The sequence below is a fragment of the Lissotriton vulgaris genome, chromosome 9 (assembly GCF_964263255.1).
Source record: "Lissotriton vulgaris chromosome 9, aLisVul1.2, whole genome shotgun sequence".
Lineage (NCBI taxonomy): Eukaryota > Metazoa > Chordata > Amphibia > Caudata > Salamandridae > Lissotriton > Lissotriton vulgaris.
In genome coordinates, this window is record NC_141697.1 from 792,468,806 (window position 1) to 792,487,080 (window position 18,275).

General features: G+C 45.1%; 1 protein-coding gene across 2 annotated transcripts in view; it reads left to right on the forward strand.

Annotated features, from left to right (window-relative positions):
• RIN1 (Ras and Rab interactor 1) overlaps window positions 1-18,275 on the forward strand; it is a 161,910-nt gene that overhangs the window by 131,431 nt on the left and 12,204 nt on the right. For both annotated transcript variants that reach the window (XM_086938539.1, XM_086938540.1), the window contains 2 exons: window positions 2,053-3,141; window positions 8,648-8,953. In XM_086938539.1, the coding sequence (XP_086794665.1) occupies window positions 2,053-3,141; window positions 8,648-8,953 (1,395 nt within the window). The remainder of the gene's footprint in view (window positions 1-2,052; window positions 3,142-8,647; window positions 8,954-18,275) is intronic.

Below are 18,275 nucleotides of genomic sequence, written 5' to 3' on the forward strand. Positions count from 1 at the left end.
TTGATGTCCATGCCTGCTAAAACCAAATGCCTTAACCTTGAACTTCATTGGTGCAACTGGAGTATCAGGCAGCCCCCTGAAGATCCACTGTACAGCTATGGGACAGTCTGTCTTAGAATTTTATTCATGCACTAATCTGGAAACATTGGTTTTGGAGAGATAGAGGCATAGCTTTTAAACCCTGTTTGACGTGTTGCATTTCCACATAATACAGCTTTAAAATATTTGCACTTATTTTATTAGGGCTATTTTTTGTATTTGTAGCCATCTCAGTGATGTACACATTAGAGAGGTAGCTTCTTGCAAAGCTACTTCAACAGTGCCAAAAAATGATTAGTCAGTGGACACTTCTGTGATACTACATTTTATGTAAATTAGAGGGGCCTCACATGTTCCTATCCTGCCCGGGGCCCCACGAATCCTAGGACCGGCCCTGCCTTAAGGTCTAAGAAACCCACTGAACGCCGATTATTGCTATATTTTACTACTAAACAAGCAGTCACAAGTACAGTTACCTTGCGGCCCCTAGGGCCATAATTTGAATGGTGCAGCAGGTGCAATGGCACAGGGGCCAAAAGCTCTAGGAAACCCATTGAACACCGATTATTGCTCTATTTTATTACTAAACAAGCAGTTACAAGTGCAGTCACCTTGCGGGCATTAGGGTCCTAATCTGAATGGTGAACCCATCTGTGCAAAGCCGCTACCAATGCTGTCATCTTAAGCAAATAAACTCTAAATAAATGTCGTAGGCATAATTAACCTCAATAGATCTTAGTAAAAGGATCAGACCTAAAGAAATATTAAAAGAGGCATTTATAGGCAGGGCAAGATGAAAAGTAGGAGTGTAATTTAATATAGGCGAAATGTACAGGCAATGGACTTCAGCACACATGCATAAATTTCAGCCAATTTTACAGTTTTCTCGTTGCTGCTGTATTTATGACTGCACCGTCTTCAGGAGTGCTTTTTTAGGTTTTTTTGTAACCATTGTACCCAAAGTAACACAGAGCCTAGATCACCACTGTAATAAAAACTGTAACCTTTTGGACTTTTGTGTCTACCTACAAGCTATGTTACATTAAGCGTATTTATATGGTACAACTTCGCAGTTTCTGTATGGTCCTAAAATGTTTCTGAATCTGAACACACTACCACCTTGGCAAAGGCATTCTTCATTCTATAACTTTAGCACTTCAACCATTGAAACACTGAATACATACTTATAACTTACCATATGGCATGCCATACCAAACATTGACAAAGGCAAAAGGTCTCGCCTATGCGAGATCTACTGGCTTTTTCAAAAAATTTTGGGCTATTGTATACAGTAGCGCTAGCTTCAGTTCAGCATAACTGAAAATAAAGAAAAAGTGCTATGACGCAGACAGCTCTGGCTGTGTCATACAGGTTTTTAAAATTCCTTTCAGCCATTTGCAACAAGCTAAAAACATTAGCAAAGCCAATAAATGTCACATAGGCAAGATCTCTTGGCTTTGCCAAATTCTTCTTTTAATTCCTCCCACTTGTTCTGTCACTGTTTTTGATCTTGCCTCCTTCTACCACCCTCTTTTGCGTTTCTCTAAGAGGTCAAAGTCCTAGAATAACAAGCATAGGCAAAGGTTGCCATTTTCGTTAAAGTAGGTCTCGCTCTGACTGCCGAGGAAGGACAGGTTATTCAGAAGTATATGGATACACATTCTGAGCATCCAGCTTATTAGGTGGGAAAAACAAGCATTGGCAAAGCCAATAAGTTTGGCCTACACAAGATCTATTGGCTTTGTCAATGTTTTTTTAGATATGTTGCACTGTGGCATAGGCTGCTGTGCAACATGTCTTAAACTAAGGAAAATATTAGTGCTATGATGCAGCCAGCTTTGACTGTCATTTTCTTTACTATCAGCCATGTTACACAACAGCACAGTCTTGTTAAGGCCTAGTTCGGCTAACTTAAACACATCTAACTGAAACACTATTTTCTTATTATTAAAAATGATGTCAGAATTTTTCTCTAATTATTAACACATAGCTACATATTGTTTCTTATTCTAGAGTTCTGGAACTCATCACTCAACACGCAGGAATTGAAGCCTAATCAAGAAAAGGCTGCACAACCAGATGTCCCAGTCCTTGACCTCTCCAACTGTTCCACTCCTGAGTTGCTGGACAATAATCCTGTCTCCATCCTGAAGACCCGTAGCCCCCTGGAGCTTAACTGCCTGACAGCAAATGGGGCACTCCGCTTCTTCAACCCACTCTTTCTGGAGGACGGTGTGACTGAGAGCCGTCTCAAGCGTGGACGCTTCAAAAAGAGTATAACCGTGCGTGTGTCAACAGAGAATTCCAGCCCACTCTCACCACCTCCCAACCCTCCACCCCCGATCCCAGCAGAGGCCCTACACAGGCAAAGGCCGGGAACAGTGCTAGTCACAAAGCAGCTCAGTGTGGACGAGGAGTATAAGCAGCCCAAGATGTCACTACGTTCGCGTCTTCGGAAGAAACTTAGCAAAGGGAGCTTTGATATTGGTCTCAAAGGAGTATCTATGCTTGCACCAACACAAGAAGAAGAGGACTACCAGGTGCCCCGGTCTGGGCAAACTGAACAGATCCAGAAGTTAGCCCCCACTGAAGGACTCATGGTGAGCAATGATGTTAAATCTATGGATCCTGAAACCATGAACTCTTCTAGGATCTCAGACATAGAAACACTGGACTTTGATAGCAAGCGGCTACCATCCCTCACAGAGCTGGACAGCAGCTCCCTCAGCAGTCTGGATGAGGTTGAAATGGATGGGCACCATAAACACTCTTCACCTCAGCTGCAGCGCAAGAGCACAATAACATCGAGTCGGCGGACCAAGACACCCTTTCGGGCTGTCAGCGAGGTCTTCCTCTCATTCTTGCCACCGGAGAAGAAGGTTCTGAGGGTAGTAGAGGAACTTGCCCAGGACAGGAGGACAGCCTTTGGCAATATGGTTCAGGATTTCTTAACACTGGTGAGGAGTAGGCAGAAGGTGCCACAGCCCTGCAAGGCAACACTTCAGGCGGTACGACAGTTTATGTCGCAGATGAAGAACTGCCTTCTAGATGGATCAGAGCTAAATTTGAATCTCCAGACCATGCTCCCTGAAGAAGACCAAGGTGAGTAGAACCATAGCAATGTAATGTTAGTTGGACATTCACTACAGAGTCGACTTCAACAGATTCTAACTGATTGCACATTGAGATTTCCCACTCTGCTACATCACTAAATAGTAGATTGTGGCGCATCTAATGGGATCTTTGTGTGTTCAAGACTGTTCACCCTGCTGTTCTCTGTGCTGTACATGTGAAGAAAGGGAAGATAGAGAAGAGAGTGTATGCATGTGTGTGTTAAGGTGTGTGTGCATGTGTGTGTGCACGTGCATATCTTGGTTTCTCTTTGCTATGCAAGTTAGGTCTGAAATGAAAGCGTGGACTGCAGCTCTACATTAGAATCCTGTGCATATTCTTGCAATGGACTGGACACTGTAAAGTTCCTACACTACCCTGAGTCAGGGTTATGAAGGAGCCTAACATAAAGTCTTTCAAGCATGGAATCCAATAGGAAATACTGTGGTACAGCTAGGGAACAAAAAGTCAGTGTCAGAAAGCATCATATACAGCAATGAATACAAAGAAAAAATAGGTCAATGAAATGTTACAATGGGTCTTTTTCTGACCAGTGCCTTCTTATTTATATGGTCTAAACAAAAGATGAAATCACAGGAAAAAATGATTGGAACCATCTGTTATTGGGAAATCCTGGCAACAATCCCTGGATAGGTGGAAATCTTGACTAGTAATGGATTTAAGGCTATTCATGCCATCTTCTTCAGGAGAATGGTGGTCCCTCGAAAGGGCAGGTGTGAGAAGGAGATTATTTTCAACATCCTTTTTTCCTCCATACTCCCATGCCTTGCAGTGAACATTTCAGCTCAGCACTCCACTATGCACAAATAGTGCTCTGGGTTGCAGGGGCTGTGGGAACAAGTGGAAGCAATCTGCTGCCCACATGCAAAGCATGAGAACCAAAGAGGTACTGTCTTCTTTGCAGTAGACAACAGGCTAATTGACCATGAGCATTCTATCATTGCCTAGAGGTAGTCTTGTTTCCAGGTGAAACTGTGTGCGCCCTTCTGAAGGTCCAGTCTTATCTGGATGCCACTAGAAAAAATAAAGACTCAGCCAGGACGCATGGACAGAAGTATCTTTCCAAGAGCGTTCACTAGATGAATAATCTTTACAATGTAGGAAGAATTGAAAGCAACCTTGGAAAATTCGGGTGTCACAGATTTCTTGAACCTCATATTTAGGTTGACCTTGCACCATAACAGGAGGTGATTCTGAAAGTAAAGGATGATATGGATCAGAAACATAAGATTTCATTTGTGAAGATGTAAGTCAGTATGAAATCCTCAAATACTAGGTTACTTTAGAAAAATAGTGACAGGATTAATCCTATGAACGATGATAAGTGCGCAAAAACATGTTAGCTGACACTTGAACAAGAACAAAATAAGAACACAATAAGACCTTGACACAAGGAGCAAGAGACGAAGAGCTTGACCTTGAATTTTTAACATATTCTTCTATTCTGACATTAGAATGATATAGACAATCAGAGACTGGTGTCTTTATTTGTAAATGGCTTATATAGTCAGCAACTGCTGGAACAAACGGATTGATATGATATTAAGAACAGAAATTCTTGGATGATAACCGTGCATGCAGAAGAATAGTGAAACTTTGGTGGCATTATCAGTTGCATAATATGACAATTCAGCAATAGGAAAATAAGAAGTTTGGTTATTTGGGTGGAATTACTGTAACACGATAGAAACTGTTCAAGACACTAAAAGTTCATTATGTTTGCCCCTTGGACTGAGGGCGGTAATTAAAGGAGAGATCTTGTTTTTGTGTCTTACAAATAGCTTTCCAAAAGTGTGAAAAACACTGAGTTCCTGTGCCCGAAGTTATGTATATCAGACAGCATCGGGCCATTTCTTATTGGCCCCTAAATATGCAAAGAAGAAAAATGAGCCGACTTTGAAAAAGGTTTTATGATAACCATTATAATTTGGAAACCTTCTATAGGCGGAATATCCATGATGAAGTTACTAGAGGTTGTATACCAAGGTTCATGAGCCACTCAAATGGCTGGAAATAGCTAAAAAGTTTGGAATGTAGTGATTTATTTTGAGCGCAGATGGCGCTAGAGACAACATATTCTTGAACACCAAAATGAACTGTATGCCACCAAAATGGACATAGAAGATGTACCTATATAGCTAGGACTCCTCTTTGGCCTAATTGACAGAATCATGACATATGCATCAAATAAAGATGTAGGGCCAGATGTAGGTAATTCTATTTTACCGATTCATAAATACCGAATTTTACCGATTCAGTATTTATGAATCGGTAAAATAGAAGGTGGGAGATGTAGGTGAAATTCAATTTTCAATTACCGAATCGCTAACATTCGGTATTTACCGATTCGGTAAATACCGAATCGGTATTGCCCATTGATTCCTATGGGCCTTGAAGCCCATAGGAATCAATGGGCAAAAACGATTTGGTATTTACCGAATCGGTAAATACCAAATCCTGCAAGGGTGCAGGGGGTGTCACTTTGACACCCTCTAGCACCCCAAATACAGGCATGTGTGCCATGTGACACACAGACATGCCCTAAGCATGTCTGTGTGTCACATGGCACAGGTGTGCATGCACAGATGTGCATGCACACCTGCATTCGGTATTTTACCACCCAATAGGATTGGGTGGTAAAATACCGACTCTTAAGGGCCTGTGGCACTCTCAGGAGTGCCACCTACATGTGGAATTACCGAATCGGTAAATTTACCGATTCTGTAAAATACTGACCCCTACATGCCGATTCCTAAATACCGGTCGGTAACGGCCGAATTCGGCCATTACCCACCAGTATTTCCTCTCCTACATCTGGCCCGTAGTTCTTTAGTAGGAATGAAATACCTTGTGGCTGAAATACAAATTCGCTTTTCATGTAGGTGGAGTTTTAAGTTAAGATCCTTTAACTCCTTTGGATCCAGTTCTAGATCCTCTTTGACCCTTTCTAAGAAAGATTGAACAATTTCAACTGCAAGATGAGAAAGGAAAATAAGCTGGTTGTAGATATGTAATGATTCAGAATAACAACAATATAACATATCATCCATAACAGTTTTTAAACCAGGAATATACATTATGACAAATATCTACTGTCAAAAGAAATATGTCCATTTGGCTTGACAACTGTCCCTATGTAATATAATGTAAATTCGCTTTCCAGAGTCCACTGTTGCTAAAAAGAGAAGGCAATAGCAGAAAAGTAGGGTACCATTTTTATTGTGAGAAGTGTGGGAAAGCTGGGTGGTAGGAATTTTCGGGATCACCGCAAATTCCGTAACTTTCCCTCATAGAATATGCAAGGAAAATGCATGATTTCAGCCAAAGATTGATGTCTGCAGGGAATTCTGGGTAAGAAAACATAGTGGTATCAAAACAAGCCATGCTACTTTGGATTCAGCTGGGTCTCTAGGTATCAGAAATGCCTTAGTGTTTCCAAGTTGCTGGCTGACTCAGAGCCGGAATCTGTGGGCATTCGCCATTGTAAGTGAGAGAAATTGGGATTTACCGCCTCTCTGCCGGTCCATATGTCAAAACTAACCCAAAAGAATCCATATTTCTTCTTGCATGCCCCAAAGAGGAAGACACACTGTTGGGGCTTTTGAGGTTGGATTGTGGCCTGATGTCTGGAAGGGACAGCTGCCACATTGCTTTTTTTTTTTTTTTAATATATCGCTAGCATCCATTTGGTTTTGTATGCCCCAGTGGAAGATTGGGGGTAAATCCATACATTCTTCTCCCGGCGGTGCAGGAAGATATTTGGGGTTTTAGGATTGGGAGAAATGGCCAAATTCGATTCACCTTCCAACCCATTTGTTTTTAATCCACAGGTGAGTAGGCTTTTTGCTACCCCACTCCCCAGAGGGGCACATTGGGTGTAAACACCCCCATGTACATCCTGGAGTGGCCTACAGAATGTTGGGTCTTTAGCAGTGGTGGTAAGGCTGGATGGCAGGGTGGGCTATGCCCACTGCATATTTTCTTTTCTAAAAAAAAGAAAATGCTAGGTATTGTGGGCTATCTGGATCTCATGAGGGGTTGGATTAGGAGTAAACCTCTCCAATTCGCTCCCCTCCCAGGGCATAGAGAATGACTCCTGGAGACAGTATGGGGTAGGCCACAGCCTAATGTCTGGACAGGCCTCCTATCACTTATTTTGTTCTTTTAAATAATTTTGTTGGGTGTCTAGTTGGCTTTCTGATCTCCCTAAGGGACTGTTATGGGGTAACGGCATGGCAGGGAGGCTGGGGCCGACCCCACCCCTTCCTTTTTTTTAAACAAAACTTCCCTGCTCTTCAGTGGGCTCTCTGCCCCTCCAACCACAAGGGGGGCAGATTGTGGGTAACCCCCCACAATCTGACCACCGGCGTGGGCTGAAAGACTGCTTGTGTCATTATTGAAAGAGAGTGCTTGCCTGATGGCTGAGCCGGCCATCCCACCCCATCTTTTTTGTTAAAACAAATGGTCCATTTTATGTAGTAAAATTTCTACCACCCCGGAGCGGGGTAAATTGTGGATAAATATTCCCAATCTGCCCCCCCACCCCATCATCTGGAGCAGAAAGTCTGCCAGGGATCATTGTGGGATGGGAGCTTGGTGCTATGCCAGGGTGCACCACCCAGCACCCTTCTTTGTATTTGTAAATCCTTAGTTTCAGAATGATCGTTTCTTTTCATTTTTTAATTGATGGGACCACTTCCCATTCCTGGGTCGTCCTTCCACCTTCCCCCCATGGTGTTTAGTGGGTGGATTGATATTTGGCGATCGCAGTCCGGCATTGATCCTCAAGTAGACATTAACATGGGAGGTACCGCTGGAAAGTGGACATTGTCCTCTTTCTAGATAGTGTCCCCCTTCCAGCAGTTCCTCTACCACTCGGATCAGTGCTTGCTGGCTTGAGATATGTCCCTGAGCAACGATCAAAGTGAAACCAGGGGTCCAAGAAAGGGCTCCTAGGATAGCAGTAGAACTTAATGCTAAGATCTGTTTTAAAGCTATATTTTCAAGTTGAAGCTATTCGAATTCTAGACTCAGGTTATAACAAGATCCATGGCAAAGGCTGATCTATGGGGTCTTGGAGTCACAATCTATCAAGGGCTGGACGCTGTGGCCGCCTTTCTAATTTCCTTCTTGATTGCCTGAAGAAAGAGCAACGCCTCCCAGTAACCATGATGCTAGCTTGCATTAAAGTGTCTCAGGAGGAAAAAGTCAAATATGGCAGAAAAATACTCCTTGGCAATATTTGGTAGTTTTTGATAGAGGATGAGAAATGACCCAGAAGATGATAAAAAAGGCACCAATCCTAAAGTGAGTTACGGTTGAGAAGAAAGCTCAGTATAATAAACTGTGTGTGTGTGTGTGTGTGTGTGGGGGCACCTTAAGAGTGTGAGTTTGAGAGAGAAACACAGTGCTGCTGCCTGTGCTCTATCTGCACTAAATTCTGCTGAACTCCCTCTTCGCTTCTGTTTCTGCTAAGATGGAGTCATGGAGAAGGCTATGTATCGCTGTATCCTAAAGCCCCTGAAGAGATACCTGGACTGTCGTCTCAGAAAGGCCTTCACTGAAGATGGATGCCTTCAGCAACTACGGGAGAACCTTGCGCTTGTTCGGCAGAGGGGGCCACAGGCCTTTGAGGTTAGATCAGGCCTGCCAACCCCCCAGGAAGTAGAGAAGATCCGGCACAAGCTGGTTAAGATGCAGAAGGCTTACTCGCCGACAGACAAGGTGATCATTCTGCTGCAGGCCTGCAAGCTGATGTACAACTCCATGGCAGCCCATTCAGGTGAGGCTCTTACTCCTACCTTATTGGTTCAGATGTTACACTCTCTAACAAACATTTCAGAAACACACAGTCACATTCTTCTAACTCTGGAGAATTCTTAATTATCTTTGCTACAAAGTTTTTAGAAATTTGAAAAGTATAACAGATGGTGAATTAGTTATTAGACAAAAGGTCATCACACCCTTACAGTGTCCTGGGGACATCCAGAAATGACTGCACAGTTAGTGTTCTAGGTTCCACCTTATATTGTGAGTTTATCCCCTATTTCTAGTCTTTCACGATCCTGTCGTGTAATTTGTTTTCAAATACCACATTGTGAAGTACCTCACCTGCGAGTACACACTAAACATGAAAACGCATCTTTCAGTTCAAATCCACTGTACCGTGGCCTCAAATCTAGCCTTGAAGGAAGCAAACCGTTGGAGAATTTTATCATGGTTCTGTGGGTGTTGCTAGTGTGTTTGAGCCTTGAAAAGTTGAATCAAATCATTGCAACTGTTTCGGCAAGGGGAGCAGACACAGAAACAAAAGCTGTTTTTGTAAATTTGTAATTCATTTCGTTGCTCTCTCGCATGCACTGTTGCGATTGCTTGCAGTGCCCCATTGTCCAAAAAGTGAAACGAGCATCAATAAAAAAAGATTTAAAAAAAACAGGCTTCAGCCTCCAAAAAATGTTTCAGACACAAAATGATGACTCCAGCGAATTTGATCTGTTCCTTGGGAGATTGTTTTCCACTAGCTTCACGTGATTTGTCCAGGGATGTGAACAGAATGAGATAGGAACAGAAAACGAGATAAGGCCTGTGGCGCCGATGTACTAAGAAACAGGTTGCGGAAAGTAACCGGGGTTTGCTCACTTAGGGGCTCATTTACAATAAAAATTAATTTAGCAAGTTGCAATTTGGGCCCCCCTGTGATTGGATACAAAGGGTTGGCGGCCTGCAGCCACAGAAGAACGTCATTTAGTTTGCATTCTTAAATGCGCGACTTTTTCAAAAGCACTCCATAAAGCAATCCATACTGGAGCCTGCACTGTTAAAAAAATAATAATAATAATAATTTTAAAAAGTTTCCTGTTTGGGTTTACATAAGGAGGAGATGGCAATGGTTCCCAGGACCACTGCCTGCTCCCCCGAGGTCGGAAAAAACATTATGCACAACGAGGAAGGACACCTCCCTGTTTGCTAATAACCACATCCCTTCCCCGTATTTGCAGTTCATGTCATTTTGTGAATCATGTCAATCACAGGGTTTGTGATTACAACATGGCTTTGTACCTCTGGTCCATGCTTTATAATTGTTGCGTAATTCCTTTATAAGTGTTTCATTTCTGCATACACAACTCGGGATGTTTTTCCCTGAAACGTAAAGGGGACAATGCATTGTGTGTGTACACATATATATACATATATATATATATATATGAGTATGTAGTTCACCAAACAAACAATTCCAGGCAGCCGCCCAAGTCTTTATCCCAATGACGAAAGAGCAGACCCATAGTTCGTGCTTAATCAAGGTGGTTTATTTTCTCCAGCCAGCCAGCCGCCATTACGCGTTTCGCTTTCAACAAAGCTTGATCACATATATATATATGCAAAATTCCAAAACACGACTCACGCAGACTCGCTGATTCGTGCCGCTTGCCGCAATCTGGACACGGACCCAAGGTATGTGCGTCAAGTTTCTTTTATTCCTTTTCTGTCAAGACGCGTTTCGCAGCCACAACCGTTTGTTCACTCAACAATGAGTGTTGCCTTGAGAGTACATTTTAAAGTAACAGTGCATAGACATTGTATTGGCCTCGTGACTGACCAGCTAATGAAGCTGGAAAACATACTACTCGCCCCAAAACACTTTATATGTATAATACATTCGGTAAGACTTTGAAAGATAACTGTTGATAAAAAACAAATTTATATGTCACCGATAAAATGATGAGTGTGCAAAATAATACAAATATTCACATTCTCATATTCGGGCGAAAAGACAACATTACCCCAGTATTGGAACTTTCATAGATTCCCATGCTTTGTATCATTCCCCGTCGTCGGAATGGGAGTCTCGGTAACAAAAATACCATAGCTGTAGGTACAAAAGACAATGGAAAAAGGCCTAGGCCTCATTACCTTTTGTAGCATATCACTCTCTTTGTGTAAAAGAGACCAAACTTTTGGCCTCAGCCAATCAGAAGTGCCTCACCACTTAGAACCTTCCTGAAGGAACCTCAGAGCCTTAGATTTTCTACCGCACGTTGTGCTAGGGAGTCTCCATTGAGCTCTGCTCAACTTCTACAATTTCTACAGGATTTCATCAGTTTTTTCTCAGTTTTTTCTTCAGGATCTTTTGGATTCTTCTCAGGATTGTTGCTGTTTGCCAGTATGTCGGAGATTGTGAAGAAAAAAGCGCTTTTCAAGCCTTGTTCCTCCTGTGGCAAGAAAAGGCTGTTTGTGGAGGACAAGCATGAGGACTGCATCTATTGCCTCTATCCTGACCATCTAGTGGATAAATGTGCAATCTGTCGCTCTTTTTCTGCCAAAACCCTCCGGGACCGTGAGGGTAGGCTCCTGACATGGCTGCAAAAGCTTAAATCAAGGAAGGATTCTGTCTCCAGCGACAGTGAAGATGCTGGATCGATGACATCTACTAGAAGGTCAGTGAAAAGGGGTAGGGGTTCCCCTTCTTCTTCTGTCAGTCGATCTTCTAAGGCCTCAAAAAAGACCCCTAGTGAGTCTGAGAGCCAAGGTCCCAGCAAATCTCCTCACGGAAGTGTAAAGGAGAGGGATGGACCTTCTACGCAGTCTGCTGGCGCGAAGACTTCCACAGCCTTCAAAACGCCTCAAAGCCAGTCTTCTGAGAGGACTTCTAGGTCCTCGACGACGAAGACGTCGATAGCGGGAGACCCGTCGACTAAGTCATCTAAGGCGCCATCGACTGGAGGCCCGTCGGCGACGAGACCGTCGTCGGCGGAGAAGGCGCCGTCGACGAAGGCACCGGCTACACAAGTGTCGACGAAGGAGCCGTCGACGAAGGAGCCGTCGACGAAGGAGCCGTCGACGAGAGGCCCGTCGACGCCCAAGATCCAGTCGACGACGAAGGCCCCGTCGACGAAGGCCCCGTCGACGAAGGCCCCGTCGACGAAGAACCCGTCGACGAAGAACCCGTCGACGATGGTACCAACGAAGGCGACGACGACAGTGTCGACGACGAGAGTCCCGTCGACGACAATGACGACGATGTCGTCGACGATGGTCTCGTCGACGAGAGCGTCGACGACCACTACGATGATCATGACGACGGCTGGTGTGTCCACAGTCTCGTCGACGACAACGTCCACGACGCCTATCTCGACGGCGTATGTACAACCGTCGACGACGGAACCCACGATCTTGGCCACGGAAAAGCGTATCACCATTTCTGTGACGCGGATTACACCGGAGATGACTTCTCCAAGGGCAGTGTCCCCTCTGCTTCCAACAATGCTCTTGCAAGAGGGTCAGTCAGAGGAAGATGCATACAGTTATGCCAATAGTCCTTCGCAACTATTTGTCAAATGTCAGGACACCGACTCAGAGGGCGAATACACCCACGAGGAGCATGATCATAGTCATGGTCACTATCAACAACGGCACTCGGACCAGGGAATGGTTTCAGTGCCAACATCTTTCCTACAGGATCTTCATAGAATGCTACAGGACTATAAGTCTAAGGCCAGTAGGCCTTTGCCAGCTACGTCAACACCTGCTACGCCTTCCACGACTCAGGCGTCAGTGGTGCCACCTACGCTCTCGGCTCCAACCTCTCCGCAGCCTCAAACAACCGTCCCTCAGGATTCCTTTGGGGTACCAAGATCGCATGATGTTGATGACTCTTCGGATGAGGATCAACATTCGGATCACGTCTCTATTCCTGACACGGAATATGATGAGTACATTATTGACAATCCCGCATCGCCAAATCCAGAGCCAGCGGACTCCCCGCCGGCGGATATTGGAGGTTTCCATCAGCTAATGGAGAGGGCGGCGGCAAGATTTAAGTTGGCAATGCCTAAAGTCACCACGGATTGCTTCTTATATGACTTTAAGGAACCTTTCCAGAAAAATGCCAGATCTATTCCGATTGTGGATCATGTATGGAAAGAGGGCCTAAAGACCATGACACACCCGGCGACGGTGGTGCCGGTACTACCGCGTCTGGAAAAGAAATATAGAGCAACCGATGATGCCCCAGCGGCCTTGAAAGGTCATCCAAAACCGGACTCTGTAATCTCGCAGGCAGCGCAGAGGAAATCGCGCAACCCTTCGGCACCGCTGACAACTCCTCCGGACAAGGAAGGACGGAGGCTAGATAATGTTGGGAAAAGATTCTCAGCGATGGCGAGTTTGCTGGTGAGAGCGGCTAATGCCTTAGCCATCCTGGGAAGGTACGACCGTCAACTTTGGTGCGATGTCTCCCCGTACCTTGACCAGTTACCTCCTGAATCAATGTCGGAGGCAAAGAAAGTTCTGAAAGAGGGGGAAGCGACATCGATGGAAATAATCGATTGTGCAATGGATATTGCTACTACGGCATTTCGTTCACTAGCTGGAGCGGCAGTGCTCCGTCGCCAAGGGTGGCTTAAAGCTACTTGGTTCCGACCAGAGGTCCAGAACAAAGTGTTGGATCTTCCCTTTGATGGTGAGGCTCTATTCGGCAAACTTATTGACGACACCCTTCAAGATATTAAAAAAGACACAGAGACCGCTAGGTCTTTAGGAACACTTCAGTACAGGAAGTCCCCCTTCAAGGGAGCCAGAGGCAGGGGTGGTACGTATAGAGGATCCTTCCAACACCAACGGTATTCCAACACAGGATCCGGTTCCCAACAGCACCGCCAATCTTACCAACAGCGGCAAGGCCAGTCTACCAACTACTCCAGGCCTTACAGTAAAGGAAAGCAAGGTGCGCGAGGACGGGACTCGTCCAAGCGCCAATAGCGGCCTCCTGGCTCTTCCTACTGGACCCTCCTCCAGGAAATCAGCAGTTGGAGGCAGGGTCAACAAATTCCTTCACAACTGGTCCCTCATAACATCGGACCGTTGGGTGCTCAACATCATTCGGAAAGGGCATACCTTAGAGTTCACTCAAGTTCCGCCACCCAAGCCCCCGACAGCCACTCCTTCAAAACACCAGCGTCTCCTTCGGCTCGAGGTTCAACAAATGCTCCGAAAAGGGGCGATAGAGCCAGTTCCATCGAATCAGAGAAACCAGGGATTTTATTCCAGGTTCTTCCTGGTGAGGAAAACGCTCGACAAGTGGCGTCCCATTTTAGACCTCAGGGGGCTAAACACCTATCTCATCTCTCTATCCTTCAGGATGGTGTCCCTCCAGGACATCTTGAAACTAATCAACCCAGGAGATTACATGGCCACACTCGATCTCGAAGATGCCTATTTTCATGTTCCGATTCACCCAGCACACAGAAGGTTTCTGCGATTCACAGTAGCCAAGAGCCATTACCAATTCAGGGTTTTACCCTTTGGACTCCGTTCAGCCCCGAGGATATTCACGAAAGTGCTGGCTCCAGTAGCGGCTTTCCTACGGAGGCACAAGTTTCAAGTCTTCCCCTATCTGGACGACTGGCTGCTGAAGGCTCCGTCCAGAGAGGCAGCGCTACAGGCGGTTCAAGCGTGTACCAATTTATTCCGAAACCTGGGTTTCACTCTAAACGACGAGAAATCTTGCCAGATCCCGTCCAGAAGAGCCCGGTTTCTGGGAGCCATCTTGGACTCAAAGCTTTCACGAGCTTTTCCCACTCTGGAAAGGAGGCACAAGTTACAAACGATGGCCCAAGACTTGCAATCAAAAAAGTCTCTTTCAGTTCGCCGCTACAAGTCTCTGCTGGGAGTAATATCGTCGTGCATTCCACTGGTTCCCCATTGCAGACTAAGGATGCGTCCCTTGCAGGAACAACTGGACAATCAATGGCGGCAAGTCCACGGTTCCTTCGACGACACAGTGGCGATCACTCCGGAAATGAAGAATGCGGCCCTATGGTGGACAGACCTAGACAACTTGTCCCAAGGCCTATCCTTCGCAAGCGACCCGTCTCCACAAGTGATAACGACGGATGCGTCGTTGGAAGGCTGGGGAGCAGTGCTGCAGGCACTTCATGTCAGTGGGCATTGGTCGCCCCAGGAGAAAGGCCTTCACATCAACCTGTTAGAACTCAGGGCGATACGTCTGGCTCTGCAATCGTTTCTTCCTCTCCTGGAGGGTTCACAAGTGCTTATCAGGACGGACAACACCACGGCCATGCACTATGTGAACAAGGAAGGAGGGACCAGATCACGCCCATTGTCACAAGAAGCCCAGCAGATTTGGGATTGGGCTATTCAACACAACATGTCTCTGATGGCGGAACACTTGCCGGGCGTCCTCAACGAAAACGCCGACAAACTGAGCAGGTCATCCTCGGTCACCCACGAATGGGAGTTGAATCAAGACATTTTGGAACAAATCTTCAGCCGGTGGGGAAAACCGGACATCGACCTGTTTGCCACCCCGACCAACAGCAAATGCCGGTCTTACGCAAGCAGGCTTCCCCATCCAAATTCTCTGGGAAATGCCCTTTTGATACCCTGGTCGAAGACATTTGTCTACGCTTTTCCTCCCATTCCTCTAATACCACGACTAATCAAGAAATTCAAGATGGAACCGTGCAGGATGATCCTGGTAGCCCCGGCTTGGCCGAGGCAGTTCTGGTTCACGGAGCTCCATCTGCTGTCGATCGCTCCTCCTGTACCTCTCCAAATTCTGCCGGATCTTCTCACGATGTCCGAAGGACAGATTCTACATCCAGACCCTCAGTCGTTACACCTGACTGCATGGCTCCTGAGCAGCGAGAATTTATGAACCTGCCATTGTCTAAGGAAGTTAGGGAGGTTTTGTCCCAAGCAAGGGCCCCTTCTACTAACAAAACTTACCGCCTTAAGTGGAAAAGATTCTGTTGTTGGTGTCGACAGCAACACATTGATCCATTCAATTCCAAACCTCATCAGGTCCTCCCATACCTACTGTCCTTGGCCAAGTCTGGTCTGGCCCACTCATCGATTAAAGTTCATTTGGCTGCTTTGTCACGATTCAGGAGGACGGAATCTGGACCTTCATTATGGTCTTCAAGGATAATCAAACAGTTTCTTAAGGGTCTGTTCAGGGTCTATCCACCGGTGAGACCACCTCCACCAACGTGGCATTTAAATCTGGTCCTTTCTCAACTCATGAAGGGCCCATTTGAACCAGTCCATCGTTCTGACATCAAATACCTTTCGTGGAAATTGGCTCTTCTCCTCGCTCTCACGTCGGCTCGGCGTGTAGGGGAATTACAGGCCTTGACCATTCAGGAACCTTTCCTTCAATTCAAAAGGAACACTGTCATCATGAGGACTAACCCTAGGTTCATGCCAAAGGTCCCCTCAGACTTCCATTTGAATGAACCGGTCATTCTGAAGACGTTTTTTCCTCAGCCTTCCACACCGGCGGAAAAAGCCTTGCATTCACTGGATGTACAGCGATGCTTGAAGTTTTACTTACAGCGTACTAAGGATTTTCGGAAATCTACCCAACTGTTTGTGGCCTTCGGGGGACCAAGTAAAGGCCTTCCACTCTCCAAACAGGGTGTTTCAAGGTGGATCACAAGTGCTATATTACATTGTCACAGGGCTGCTGGTAAGCCTCTGACTGGAAAGATACGAGCGCATTCCACAAGATCTGTGGCTTCCTCCACAGCACTCTTCGCAGGGGTGCAAATTAAGGACATCTGCAGAGCTGCGACCTGGAGCAGCGTTCACACTTTTACCAAGCACTACTGCTTGGAATCTCTGCAGCAGGAGGATGCAGCAGTTGGACAGGCTGTCCTGAGGAACCTCTTCCACTAATGGTGAGCTTTCCTGTCTTCCCACCTTCCATTTTTTCACATTTTGTATCTAATGTTATGTTGTCTACTGCTATTATTTATGATGCAAAATGTGATTATCTTGCTACTGCTTGCTACTCTGATACAAAGCATGGGAATCTATGAAAGTTCCAATACTGGGGTAAGAAAACAAGTTACTTACCTGTAACTTTAGTTCCCCAGTATTGGTAACTTTCATAGATTCCCATGCGCCCACCCGCCTCCCCGGGGAAAGCTCAGCCTACAGCACAGATGGTGTCTCAGTACACAACGGCTACGAAAATCTGAGGCTCTGAGGTTCCTTCAGGAAGGTTCTAAGTGGTGAGGCACTTCTGATTGGCTGAGGCCAAAAGTTTGGTCTCTTTTACACAAAGAGAGTGATATGCTACAAAAGGTAATGAGGCCTAGGCCTTTTTCCATTGTCTTTTGTACCTACAGCTATGGTATTTTTGTTACCGAGACTCCCATTCCGACGACGGGGAATGATACAAAGCATGGGAATCTATGAAAGTTACCAATACTGGGGAACTAAAGTTACAGGTAAGTAACTTGTTTTCTTCCTCTCTAAGGATTTAATTCATCAGTCACGTGGACGAAACCATGGTGGAAATGTGCAAATTAAGTGCTAAAGTGCAAATATATATATATATATATATATATATATATATATATATATATATATCACTGCTCCAATCTCCACGCAACTCCTCCAGCACACAGGAAAGCACTCCCAGGGGCCAATATAAAAAGCTTTATTTCCATGGACTCACAGTGGCCAGAAGTGTTTCGGCAAACGCCTTTATCGATGGTAACATGGCGTGCACGAAACGGCTCTTCTTTATGTCTATTACACAATACTAAACATAGAGGAAGACATTAACGCCGTAAAGGGCTGCCATCTTATGATGTGCAAAACGTTCTTATATCATTAATGCATAGATATTACAATTGTATTCATGGTAAATATAACACCACCATAGTAAAATGACCATTCCCCAGGGGGAATGGTCATTTTACTATGGTGGTGTTATATTTACCATGAATATAATTGCAATATCTGGTCATGTGTTTGCTAAAAAAAAAACATAGCCGTACCCTATAGATACCTTCACGATTGATGCCATATACTTGTGTAATATCTGCCATCTTGTCGGATATATTTGATATTTTTACTGAAGACACTGATATTGAAGCCAATTGGAAACCAGGTAGCAGAGATGCCCACAAACACCAAGAAAATGAACATGGGAGATATATCGGTTTGGTGGGCACATTCTAAGGCTAAGTAGACACATAGTGATGGTTAAGCGGTGTATATATATATATATATATATATATATATATATATATATATATATATATATATATATGGTGACCTGCAGAACCTAA